At 53.2% G+C, this 13,280-nt stretch overlaps 1 protein-coding gene across 19 annotated transcripts in view; it reads right to left on the minus strand.

The window, feature by feature from the left end:
* Positions 1–775: 775 nt before the first annotated feature.
* The window catches only part of EIF4G1 (eukaryotic translation initiation factor 4 gamma 1), a 104,778-nt gene continuing 92,273 nt past the window's right edge, over positions 776–13,280 (minus strand). For all 19 annotated transcript variants that reach the window (XM_053306676.1, XM_053306679.1, XM_053306678.1 and 16 more), the window contains 9 exons: positions 13,134–13,249; positions 11,223–11,395; positions 10,763–10,888; positions 10,583–10,664; positions 7,612–7,710; positions 7,317–7,451; positions 4,628–4,709; positions 2,995–3,135; positions 776–2,020 (listed from right to left, as the gene is read on the minus strand). In XM_053306676.1, coding sequence (XP_053162651.1) covers positions 1,839–2,020; positions 2,995–3,135; positions 4,628–4,709; positions 7,317–7,451; positions 7,612–7,710; positions 10,583–10,664; positions 10,763–10,888; positions 11,223–11,395; positions 13,134–13,249 — 1,136 coding nt within the window. In that variant the 3' untranslated portion in view covers positions 776–1,838. The remainder of the gene's footprint in view (positions 2,021–2,994; positions 3,136–4,627; positions 4,710–7,316; positions 7,452–7,611; positions 7,711–10,582; positions 10,665–10,762; positions 10,889–11,222; positions 11,396–13,133; positions 13,250–13,280) is intronic.

Here is a 13,280-nt window from a genome sequence, read left to right on the forward strand (position 1 = left end):
TCCCTACTGTTGACATGTTTGATTATAAACTTCTAAGGGGAGGGGGCCTGGTTTGGTTTTGTGTTCTGTTTGCAATTTTTACTCCATAAGAACAGCTGGCCAATCTAGTCCAGCATCCTGTTTCACACGGTGGCCCACCAGATGCCGCTGGAAGCCTACAGGCAAGAGGTACGTGCATGCCCTCTCTCCTAATGTGGCTCCCCTGCAACTGGTATTGAGAGGCATTGTGCCTCTGAGGCTGGAGGTGGCCCACAGCCACCAGACTAGCAATCATTGATAGATGTATCCACCATGAATCTGTCTAAACCCCTTTTAAAGCCATCCAAGCTGGTGGCCATCTCCAGCCTTCAACTCTGTAAAACACCGTTGCCCGCTGATGACATTATAGACTTCATCGGCACTCACTCCCATACGAACTGCCTGCATTTTTTAACCCTGTAAAACTGAAAAACAGCAACACCCCAAATCCCACCTCCACCCAAGTGTGACGCAGCCCACAGCACAGATCCACCAGCACTGCCTGCAGCGTCCTCTGCTGCCAGACCCCTCCCCACTCCAACCCTGGGGAATCCCACAGGCTTCCGTTGGCACAAAAGCATGCATTCCCTTCCTTTCTCCCACCCTGGCCAAGTGCCCCACCGGCCCCATGCGGAGGGAGCGGCTTGATGCAGACGGCAACTCCTGGCCCCCTTTTCTACAGACCAAGGGGTGGGAGCCAGGTGCAGCAACTCCGCCAAGGTGAGGCAGAGTGGGACAGCAGCACACGGCACCTGGATTTAGCAATGTTCTTTTTTTTATTTCCAGTTTACGGTGAAAAGATGCCTTTAAATCTTCAATTAAATACTCCATAAAGAAAACAAAAAAAGCAAAAAAATATTTACAAATTCTTGTGAGCGGTAATTGAATCCTGGTTTCATTTTTGTTTGCTTCCTTGTTTAATAACAAGCGCAGCTCCTCTGAACCATTCGGCAGAGACCAAGTGGATCGCACAACCGTGGGCCTCCCTGGGGGCGTGGAGGAGGAGAGGGTGGATATGTGGAAGGGGAGCCAGGGGCAGGGCCGGCCCAAGGAGCCTGCGCAGCACTGGTTGGGGGGGGGGGAGGGGGCAGAGCTCCACCCCCACCCCCCACCCCTCCGCCGGCGACACTCCAGCCGCTCCCAAGCAAGGTGGGCGTCCGAAATGATTTCCCCCCCCTCTTAAAAAATAAAAAATAATAATCCATCAAGGTTTGTGTGATTTCAGGCGGTGATCCAAGGGTGCAGATTTGGGTGGGAGTAAGGAGGGCAAAGTTTCCGGACAGCACAGTCCCAACCTCTCAAACCTCAAAAGATTTAATAAGTCTATATTTATATTTTATATATATATATTTATATCATCTCTCTCTATTTCAGCAATAACTGGGAGGGGAGGCGGGGGGGAGGGGAGGCCTCCGGCTCCTCGCCTCGTTCCGCAGACAGACAATGTGTTTCAGGTACTTTGCACCTGCAAGAATTGGGCCCCCGCTCATTAAAATCAGCCAGGTGCCCGGGCGGGGCCTGGGGGTGGGGGGGCTGAGCGGAGTGCCCACAGCAACACCTACCTCCTTCAGCATCAATTTATTATCATCGTCAGACACAAACCAATACAGGCCTTTTAAAACAAAACCAAAAAAAAAAAAAAAAGGAAAGGAAAAAAGGAAATTAAGTCGTCCTAAGGGGGGGAGGGTTCGGGCAGCGGCACCCAGTCCTGCGCTCCCTTCCCCACACGCCGCCCCCCCAGGGAGTCCAGGGCTCCAGGGAGAGGTCAGAGCGGCCAGGTAGACGCAGCCCGGCCGCCTCCGCCTCCCCGACGCTGGCGCTCAGTTGTTGTCGGATTCATCCTCCGCTTCGCGCAGCCAAGTGTAGAACGCCGTGACCGACTTGAGCGCTACCCCCTTTCCTTGCTGTTCGGCCGGGTCTTTGCTCGACTCCCACTTGTAGAAGGCTTCCTCTTTAATCACATCCTCATCATACAAGGCATCGAAGAACATTCGAAGCAGATCTGGAAGAGGGAGGGAGAGGGAGTCATAACAGGCGGAGACAGCTGTCAATCATCTATACCGAAAGTGAGGAGGTGGCAGGTCAGGAACGACCCATAAGCCTCTGGGTGACTTGCATTCGAGCAGCAAATGTTTAGGGCTGCAAAAGTTTATCAGTAGTAGCAAGGAAAAAGGTTTTCTACTGCAGTCAGTAACTGGCTCTGCTTCCTCCCCACATTTCACAGTCAACTCCAGGCCAAGAGCTCACCTAGCCCAGCAACTGGCTCCACAATGGATAGTGGCCATCACCATATTTTGCAGCTGCAAATGCCATAAGCCAGGGGTTCTCAAACGTGGGTCCCCAGTCGGGGTGTGCGAGCTGGTCGGCCCAAGCTGGACTCGAACCCAGATCGAACCACCCCGGCTCTGAGCTCTACTAGTAAAGGAGAGGGGGGCTGGAGTGGGTGGGCGGGTGGGACGTAAACAACTACTTACAAGTGCCGCATCTGTCACACAATCATGCAAATGGCCTCTGTGCATGCAGGGATATCGCTAAAATGGTCTCCACACATACCCAGAGACCCGAACTGGGCCGAAGAAGGCCCAAACCGGGCTGTTCGAGGGAGGCTAGGGGAGAGCCCCCCACCCGTAGCTGCCATCAGCACTTGTAAGTAGGTACTTACTCTCCTCCCGCCTGCTCTACCCTTAGGGAAGCCCACCCCCTGCCCCACTGCTGTTAAAGGGGAATCCTCACTGGATTTCCCTTTACCAGTAGGGCTCCGGTTTGGTTGAACTGGCTCGGTTCGAACTCAAACCGGGTCCGGCTTGATCGGGCACAAAACCAAGCCGAACTGGCAAAACTGGTTTTGTGCACATGCCTAGCCCCCAGATGTTTTTGGACTTCGAACTCCCACAATCCCCAGCCACAAAGGCCCACGGTCACACAACTCCTCGATGTACCCAAGTCAAAGTTCAGCTTCCCAGGCCATAGACTTACTTGCGGGCTGGTCCAGCTTCACCACAAGAGCCTGTAAAGCGTAGAGGGCCTGCAGCTCCTTCTGTTCGTCACTCACGTATTTCTGCAGCAGCTTGGCCCGACTCTTGATTACAGGGCTGTCCATCCGGTAAGGATTTTCGACTGCAGCAGGAAGAGGGGAGTCAAGCGACACTCAGAAGTGGAAGGTTGCCTGACGCTTTGCATTCACACCACACTCCCCAACACCCAGTCCCACCATCCCAATCTTGTGCCTGTTGCTCGACCCAAACTCGGAGAGCATCCCGCCCCAACAGGATCCCGTTCTCGTCTCGGGTCTCATTCCTTCACAGGGGGAGCCAAAGCAGGCCAGCTAAAAGCCCAAATGACTCACCAGTGCTTCCAGTGGCGACAGTATCGGAAGCTACTGTGGTTAACAAATAGTATCCCAAAACCTGGGATCAAATCCCCACTCCATCATAAAAGCTCACGGTGTGCCTGGTCGTCATCTCTCAAGTTTAACCTACCGCCCAAACTTGTTGATAAGATCAATTGGGATGAATAATGCTATTTGTCAGAGACAAACAGCATACGCCACACTGCGCTCCTCTGAGGCAGGACGAAATAAGTGTAAAACACAGCAACACAGGAAGCTGCCTTGAATCAGACCCTTGGTCCATCTAGCTCAGCACTGCCTACACTGACTGGCAGCGACTCTCCGAGGTTTCAGGCAGGAGTCCCTCCCAGCCCTACCTGGCAATGCCAGGAATTGAACCTGGGACCTTCTGCATGCAAGCAGACGCTTTTCCACTGAGCTGCAACCCCATCCTCTCAGGAGAGTGTCTTGCAGTAAACAGTGTCCTCATGTAGACACCCCATTCAAATGCAAACCAGGGCAGACCCTGCTTAGCAAAGGTGGACATTCATGCTCACTGCCACATGACCAGCTCTCCTCCCCATCAACCAACAGGGCAGTTGGCTTTTGAACAAGCCAGTTCATCTGCTCAACTACCTGTGCATACCTGATTATACTACCCCCAGATACCCAATCCGGTATCTGGGCTGTTGGGAGACTCTGGGTGCAGCTTGTGGCTTACCAGCTGAACGCAGTCCGCCATCCACAGCCTGCCAGGCGCGCCCTCAACATTTCATAGCCCTGGGCAGGCAGCAAAGCGGACATTTATTGAGAGCCTGGCAAAGTGCTGGGATGTTTTGGCTTGATGAGTGGAAGTGGTCCAGATCTTGCCCAAGCCCTGCTCTCAGCTGGCAAGCCAGCAACCCAATTAAATTCCAGCTACAGAAGATACCTAGGAACATAGGAAGCGGCTTTATACCGGACTGGACCATTAGCCCATCTAGCTCAGTACTGTCCATGCTGACCGGCAGCAACTTTCAAGGTTTCAGGCAGGAGTCTCTCCCAAACTCTACCCTCTCATGGGTTGAACTGGGGACCTTCTGCATGCCAAGCAGATGTTCTGCTGCAGAGCTAGGCCCCATCCCTTGAGGGGAATATCTTATAGCACTCGCATGTAGCCACCCATCCAAATGCAAATCAAGACAGATCCTGCTTAGCAAAGGGGGACAATTCACCCTTGCTACCACAAGACCAGCTCTCCTCCGCTAAGACCTCAGCCCGCCCCGCAACACAAGTGCTTACAGACAACTGCTGAATGGCACACCGACATCATCAGGGCCCTGACAAACACGTTGGATGAGATCTGCTGTTCGCTCAGGTTTGCCTGGTGGAAGAAAAGGTGTCAAGGGTCAGCACTCAGAAATGCCTACTTGCAAGGCAAAGAAGGAAGACTGGGAATCCGTTGGAAAAAACCCAGAACCCTCTTGGAACCTTCTATGTCACAGAAGCGGTCATGTCCGCATTCCACCCTCAAAGCTGTGAGAGAGAGCAAAGGTTGGGAACCCCAGGCCTAACCAAGGGACCCCTTCGGGTGCAAATCTTCAGCTAAGGCTTAGTTCCCCACAGAGATTTAGAATGAGAGAGAGTACACACACACACACACACACACACACACACACACACACACACACACACTCACTATCTATACATACATGCACAGACAAATTTAAATGCTACCGAACTACTCTAGGCACTGACTCACATTCAGACTAAGTCCTTCATCAATATTCTCACGGAAGTTATTGGGACTAGGGGTGTGCACAGAACCGCGGAGCTGCGGTCCGGCACTGGGGTGGGGTGTTCCAATGAGGGCGGGGGAGGTTTTACTTACCCCTCCTGCGCTTTACAAATCAGGCGGCAGGATACCTCCCTGCCGCCCCTTGGCTTTAAGAAGCCTTTTGCAGCCAAGCCTGGAAAGGGGCAGCAGGGAGGTATCCTGCCGCCCGATTTTGGAAAGGAGCCCAGTGGAAAAGGGGCAGCAGGGACCTCCCTGTCGCCCCCTTCCCCACTGGGCTCCCTTTAGAAATCGGGCGGCAGGATACCTCCCTGACGCCCCTTTCCCAGCTTGGCTGCAAAAGGCTTTAAGAAGCCTTTTGTGCATGCACGCGCAAAAAGCTTCTTAAAGCCTTTTGCAGCCAAGCCTGGAAAGGGGCGGCAGGGAGGTATCCTGCCGCCCGATTTGTAAAGGAAATACGGCGCCGGAGTAAGGAAAGCACGGGAGGGGTAAGTAAACCCTCCCCCGCCCTCAATGGAACCCCCCACCCCAATTCTTCCGAACCAGACCGCCGCGTGTCCGGACCATTCCGCAGGCCTGTATAATGGCCTCCGAACCGGTCCGGGCACATCACTAATTGGGACTACTAGCCTGTTTCATAACTGTAACCATTAAATTTGTGAATATATAGACATATACTTAAACACCAGAAGTTTCGTTAGGGTTATGAAACAGGGTACTCCAAATCACTGACTCACATCCAGACTAAATTACTCATAAGCACTCTTGCTGAAATGAATGGGGCAAGTTTACTTGTCCTATTAATTCCAATGGGAGTGCTCCATGCTAATTTTCTAAAGCCTGTCATTCAGGGAGAGGAGGAGGATATTGCTGAGCTTCAGGACATAGGCAGCTAATCAGGAGCAGAGGAGTGGGGGTGAGAGGAGAGCTGCCATATACCGAGTCAGACCCTTGGTCCATCTAGCTCAGTATTGTCTACACAGACCGGCAGCGGCTTCTCCAAGGTTGCAGGCAGGGGTCTCTCTCAGCCCTATCTTGGAGATGCTGCCAGGGAGGGAACTTGGAACCTGGAACATGGATGCTCTTCCCAGAGCAGCTCCATGCCCTGAGGGGAATATCTTCCAGTGCCCACACATCAAGTCTCCCATTCAAAAGCAACCAGGGTGGACCCTGCTTAGCTAAAGGGACAAGGCATGCTTGCTTCCACAAGACCAGCTCTCCTCTCCCACCGCAGCAGACATATCATGGAGGATGCATCGGCTTGAAACCAGTGTCCCTCCGATAGGGAACAAAAAGCGTGGCTGCAGCATGGGGAAGCAGGAGGGCTCCGAGCACTGTTAAGCAAACCCTGGGGCTACTAGTACCCCCACTCGGAACTCCTGAGCTAGGTCACACGCCCCACACTGCCTGCTAATAAGGGTGCCCCCCCTCCCTCCCTGAAGGCCTTCAGCTTCAGGGATGTGCCAGAATTCTCCCAATAAGCCTCAGCCAACTGGCAACTTAGGAGAGGGGGACGGACTGGCAAGGATTCCATTCCTGAGCACCAAATGCCGGAGAGGGCAGGCAGAGCTTCCCGAGACTACAAAACGGCACGCCCCAGCCAGCACCAGATTGGTGGGAGGGTAACAAGTCCAGAGAGGCGGATAGTGAGGAACACAGGAAGCTGCCTGCTACCAAGTCAGACGATTGGTGCATCTAGCTCAGTATCGTCTGCGCTGACTGGCAGCGGCTCTCTCAGGCTCTCTCCTCTCTCTCTCTCTCCTTTCGGCATGCAAGCAGATGCTCTACCACTGAGCTCTGTCCTCGTATCTTGCAGAGCTCCCAGGTAAGTGCCAAGCCATGCAAGGACCAGCTCCCCTGGCCAGCCCTGGGAGCAACAGGATGTACCTGGCGGCTCTGCAGATCCTTCAACCAGGAGCCTGAGCTCCGGCTAGTAACTTGTGAACCAATGTGAGAGAGAAGGGGTCCCTGCCACTTCCTAGCCACCAGCGATCCTCCCCGACAGCAGCAAGAGAGACCAACCAACGGAAGGGCAGCCTCCTCCTCTGGCCCGCACCTAACTCCATCCCAGCTTTGCACTGCAAGAGCCACCTCCCAGGACTCAACACTTCCACACACTCTCCCACAACCTTCCAGACAGCAAACCCTCTGCTGGCCTGGGCAAAAAATATATATATATATTTTAAAAAATCTCACCTCGATCCAGTCATATATTCTTTGGTTATTTGCATTCTCTTTCAATAGTTTGTCTAGCTGCTTGCACAGCTCTTCGGAGGTGAGCTCTTTCCGGCTGGGTGCATCTGAACTGTCTCCCATCGTGTACTCCACTTTCTGAAAAACGGGAAGGCAGAAACGAGTCAGGGCAAAAGTCTGCGGCAACCCCCACCCCATCGCTGGCTCCGATCAGCAGAGGAGGCTTCACTGCAAGCGGCAACCCCTTTGAGTTACAGAAGCAGACCCTGGCCTGCCCACAAAGGCCCACTGCGCTCACCTGCTCTGTGATGAACTTATTGACATCCTGGTCCTCGGGCAGGAACTCCTTCCAACTAAGGCCCCCTTCTCTCCACAGCGATCCTGCCTTCTTGTGGCTCTACAGAGAAAGGAGGACTCTCTCAGGGCTATTCCACAGCACATGGGCACAAACTCCATTTGGCACTGAGCAGGCACTCAGTGGGAAGATGCAGCCTCTTTGCAAAGATCAGCATCGCCCCACAGGTACAGGGGCCAAACACGCCTGCCGCTTTTGCCCTTTGTGGTCTTTAGGTGGACACCTAACACACGGCAAGGATACACCTAAAGGTGCAACATGGGGTGTGGCCCCTTCTGGTCTGCAGACGTTGGGGGCAGGAAAGATTCTAACCTGGCAGCAGGGCAGCTAGCATGAGGAACAAAAACACAACCTCAAGCTGGTGCTTTAAAAATGCGTTTCAATACTGATCTTCCTCGGGACAAACACACACCATGGGCAACTCTCATCAGCAACCAATGGCACAGGTGTCCAATGCGGCATGCAAAATGGTTCTGAATGGCACTCACACTGCTAGGAAGACCAGCGGCTACGGAGCCTGATACCTGCCCCCAGCTGGTGTGTCACTGCTTGCTGTAGCAGCAGCAGACATGCAGGATCAGCATCAGAGATCTCTCTGGCTCTCTCGCACGAGTGTTCATTTCTTCCAGCGTGTGCATGTTCAAGAGAGAAGGCCAGCCAGCACAGCCAGAGAGACCTCTGCTGCTGACCCTGGATGTCTTCCACCTGCGGCAGCAAGTAGTGACAAGCCAGCCAGTGGCAGGCAGCGGGCGAGGTAGTGGCCAGCCTCTCTCCTCTCCAGCAACTAACCTCTGTATTTTGTCTGCTCCCAAAATGGAGGAGACAAAGCAGCAAGGTTTGCTGAAGAACGGAGAGACAGGCTGGCTGGTGATGCTTAATGCTGACTGGCAGACAGCACTGAACACCGCTGGGAAGAAGAGAGGCACTGATCAATGCAGGGCTTCTGTCCAGCAGGGTGAGTCAGGCAGCTGGAGTCAGGGGTGGCATCACAGCCCAGCTGACACAGGGGTGGAGCTAGCAAGGCAGCGACGCCAGCACCTCGCCTCAAGCCGCCCCTAAAGACTCGGCAGAGTGCTTGTGGAAGGTTGCCAGCTCCTGATTTGGACAATGCGCTACCACTGGGACAAAGCAGTGCATGATGGCTTTGCCCCACCAGAAGATAAGCACTGAGGAACACGGGACAGATTATAAGACATGTTCCTTTTTGGATCACGTGTGGGAGGCTTCACCTCTTTGGGGGATACTTGGCACTGGCCCCTTCTGCCATTAGGATAAACTTCAAAGGTCAACCCCGTTTTGTTCCAGCAGGCCGAGAGAGCCTTCTGCGCAGCTACAAGGCAGAACTCCATCATCAATTCAGGGGCGTAACTACTATTAGGCAAGGGGAGGCGGCTGCCTGGGGGCCCCCACGCCTCGAGGGGCCCCCCAGAGGCAAGTCACATGTGAAGTAAGTGTGTGTGTGTGTGTATCAGCGAGGGGCCCATTTTAAAATTTTGTCTCTGGGCCCACTCCAGCCTTGTTACACCCCTGCATCAATTGCTGAGAACATAGGGAGTTGCCATAGACCGAGTCAGACCCTTGGTCCATCTAGCTCATATTATCTACAAAGACTGGCAGCGGCTTCTCCAAGGTTGCTGGTAGGTGTCTCTCTCAGCCCTATCTTGGAGATGCCTGGGTGGGAGCTCAGAACTTTCTGCATGGTTCTGAAGGAAGGCAGATGCTCTTCCTAGAATGGCCTTATCCCCTAAGGGGAATACAGGTGAACAGCACCATTTGCAGACCCGGTATCTGCGGTTCTGCGTATCCGTGGTCAAGTAACTGACACCTGACTTCGGCATATGCAGAAAACAAAGTGTGTTCCGCGTATCATTTTGGGGAGAAAGAGCCATTTTGTAGTTCTTTAAAAAAAATATTCCCCGCAGAAAAATGGAGGACTGGGTACTTTGGGGGTGGGGACATTCCTGGGCAGCTGGGGACCCATGGAGCACGTTTCCCTTTATTGGCACGTTTCCCTTTATTGCAGTTTTGTGGCTATTCTTCCAGCCACCAGGAACCTAACTCCCACATTCCCATTGCCTGAATGCCCCGTGGAAATCTGTAGGATATCCACGGAAATTTGCAGTAATGGAAGCCCCATGGCTAGCGGGCTCCACCAGTATCTTCCAGCGCCCACAAAGGTCATCTCCCATCCAAATGCAAACCAGGGCAGACCCTGCTTAGCAAAGGGGACAATCCATGCTTGCTACCACAGGACTGGCTCTCTTCCTCTAATAGAGGAGGCTGGTTACAGAACAGTGGCCCTCTGTAACTGCTGCATCATTATTTCTGAGACAACTGCCGTTGAAGGCTTTAGCCAAGGAGCGAACTCTCTCCGGGTCTGTCAGAGGAGTGCTGGTTTTAGACAAAGTTCAGTGAGGCATGGGAAAGCTGTAGCTGCTAGTCAGCCACATGTTTCCCATCCCTTCCCTGCAAGTCAGCAGAGGAGGTTAATCATGGCACGAAGGCACAATGAGGCGCAAATCTAGGACCAACAAATGGAAGTACTTTTTCACACAACGCATAATCCACTTGTGGAATTCTCTGCCACAAGATGTGACAGCCAACAACCTGGATGGCTTTAAGAGGGGTTTGGATGACTTCATGGAGGAGAGGTCTATCAACGGCTACTTGTTGGAAGGCTGCAAGCCACCTCCAACCTCAAGGGCAGGATTCCTCTGAGTAGCAGTTGCAGGGGAGTAGCAGCAGGAGGGAGGGCACGCCCTCAACTCCTGCCTATGGCTTCCAGCAGCATCTGGTGGGCCACTGTGCGAAACAAGATGCTGGACTAGATGGGCCTCCTTGGGCCTGATCCAGCAGGGCTGTTCTTACGTTCTTATGAGTGAGGTGCCTGGTTTTCTCCAGGACAGCAACTTACCATCCCTTTGCATAGCAGGCCTAGGATCTCCAGCAGCAGAGTCGTGGCCTTGCCGATAGGGACCAGGGGCTTGGCAATCTCCCTGCAAAATGCACAGAGGGGCAGGTTACATTGCTGGGCGATGGAATCGGGCGCATGTGGGCAGTCCCCACGAGGGGAAGTTAGGAGGTGCCGGCTTACCTGAACAGCTCCTCCATGGGGATACCGCCTTCTCTCAGGATGGGCGTTATGATCTCTGCCAGGTACAGCCATATGTGTGGGATATCAATCTCCATGTCCTCCCCAATCTCCAGGATTTCATGCAGCCTATGGGTGAAGGGGTGGGGGTGGGGGTAGAGAGAGATCAGGGTTTCCGAAACCAATGAAGGCTGACTCTCTGGCCTACTGAGTAAAGTAAGGTATAAAGTGTGCTGTCGATATCAACTCCTGGCGCCCACAGAGCCCTGTGGTTTTCCTTGGTAGAATACAGGAGGGATTTACCATGGCCATCTCCCGCGCAGTATGAGATGATGCCTTTCAGCATCTTCCTATATTGCTGCTGCCCAATATAGTACCAGCGGGGATTCGAACCGGAAACCTTCTGCTTGTTAGTCAAGCATTTCCCCACCATGCCACACCGGCCAAAGCAGGGCGCTCTTACCCTTTGTAGTACTGTTCCTTGGAGAGGTTGCCTCCCTTGACCAACTGGTAGAGCAGCAGGCCCATGTGCTCGCGGGCAATGGTGCTCCGCTCCAGCGTGGACTCGATGCCGTTCCGCACAAAGATGTAGAGCTGAGAGGGGCAGCCCAGTTCCTGCACACACTGTAGGGCCTCCTATGGAGGGGTGGGGGGGAGAGAGAGCGAGCATTCAGCACTGCACCCTTCACGGTAAAAGGTCATCCTGGTCTGTCCAAGGCCCACGGCCAGCAGATGTCCACAGACTTTCAGAGATGCTGCACGGGCAATACTACAGAGTACAGACACACCCACAACAAGCACCAGTGTCCATAAGAGGTTGCTGTCCAGGTGTTAACACCTTTAAGCAGTCACTGATCACGCTGGGGTTCTAGTCTTCCACCCAAGAAAACCAAAGCAACTTACACTTTGCTACTTCCACACCACCCAATGTGGTAGGTTCAGCTCAGAGATCGGTGACTGGCCCAAGCTTCATGGATTATAGCAGGGATTTGAACCCAGATCTTCACGGTCTGAATCCAACGTTCCATCCACTACCAACACTGGCTCTCCAGCTAGCAGGGCCATTCATAAGTCCTGAAGGGGACCTTCTCCAATTTTATCAGTGTTCTCAAACTTGGGTCTCCAGATGTGTGGGACTACAACTCCCATCATCCCCTGCCACAGTGGCCAAATGCTGGGGATGTAGTCCAACACCATCTGGGGACTCTCAAAAGTTTGGGAACTCCTGAATTACAGAGGACAAATTTTAGTGCATCAAGTAATCTGTTTTCCAGATTGCCTTTTCTCGGGGAATCCTTGCCACATCATCAGCTGAGAAACCCCTGCACATCTGCAGCAGAACCCCTGTTGATGGCAGCAGGTTCTGGGGGAGAATCAGGGGCACAAGACTCTGGTCACACAGAGTACCAAATGCAGCCCGACAGGCACTTGCTTTGCATGCAGACAGCCCCAGGTTAAAGTCCCGGACAGCTCCAGGTGGGGCTGGGAAGCTGAAACCCTGAAGAGTTGCTGCCACCAGCCTGAACTAGATGGACCAAGAGTCTCCCTCAGTAGAGAGCCATTTGAGATGCTCAGCACCACGTAACAGTCAGGAGGACAGTGCTGTCTTGAAGGTGGTTTTCTGCCATCACTTATTTAGTCATCAAGACACCACTGAGAAGCTTTCAGGAATCCCGTTTGAAATGCCACTGACTTTGTTGATTAACACACAAGTGGTTAAAACTAAGCTATTCAACTGATCTGTTAACCTTCCTAGTATGATTTTTATACGAGAAAGTCCCAGTACCCCTGCTAACTGAGCAGAGGGGCACCTTTTAAAGTGTCGGCTCACTTTCGCGGGTGGTGGGGGGGTGGGGGAAGGAGAGCGCATCTGTCCCTATCCAACCCTGGCCAGTACAGCAGCTCTCTGGTGGCTGTGTTGATCTTGCTACTTCTTCTTAGACTGTGAGCCCTTTGGGGACAGGGAACCATCTTCCTTCTTTTTGTACACAAACTGCTTTGTGGCTTTTTTGTTGTTGAAAAGCAGTGTATGAATATTTGTAATAAAAAGCAAAATCAATACTCAAGGCCTCTGAGCAGGCAGGCAGAGTCAGGCTATGGGTTCCCAAACACAAGGACCAAAAGGCCACTGGCACTGGGGATGATGCGAGTTGTATTCCAGAAGCATCTGGGGACCCATTTGAGACCCACCCCCACCCCCCCAGTTTAACCGGATCTCCGACATCCAAACTGCACTGCACCATGCTGGCCATGCTCCAGGTTCCTGCCTGCCATCCTCCATAAGGGCAACATCTTTCCCACCCTAGAATGGTAAAAAAAAAAAGGGGGGGGGGAGGGCCTTCTCAGCAGGCTCTGCTCTGCAACCTGCACCAACCTTCATGTCATTGATGTGCAGGTATTCCTCAATGATCGCCTTGGCTTTCTTCTCCAGCTCTTCCTCAGACAAGGCAGGTTTGGAAGGCGCCTCGGGGGCCACTGGTTCACGCTTTGCTGCAGAGAGAGCAATCGATCAGTGCCGTTT

The sequence above is a fragment of the Hemicordylus capensis genome, chromosome 3 (assembly GCF_027244095.1).
Source record: "Hemicordylus capensis ecotype Gifberg chromosome 3, rHemCap1.1.pri, whole genome shotgun sequence".
Lineage (NCBI taxonomy): Eukaryota > Metazoa > Chordata > Lepidosauria > Squamata > Cordylidae > Hemicordylus > Hemicordylus capensis.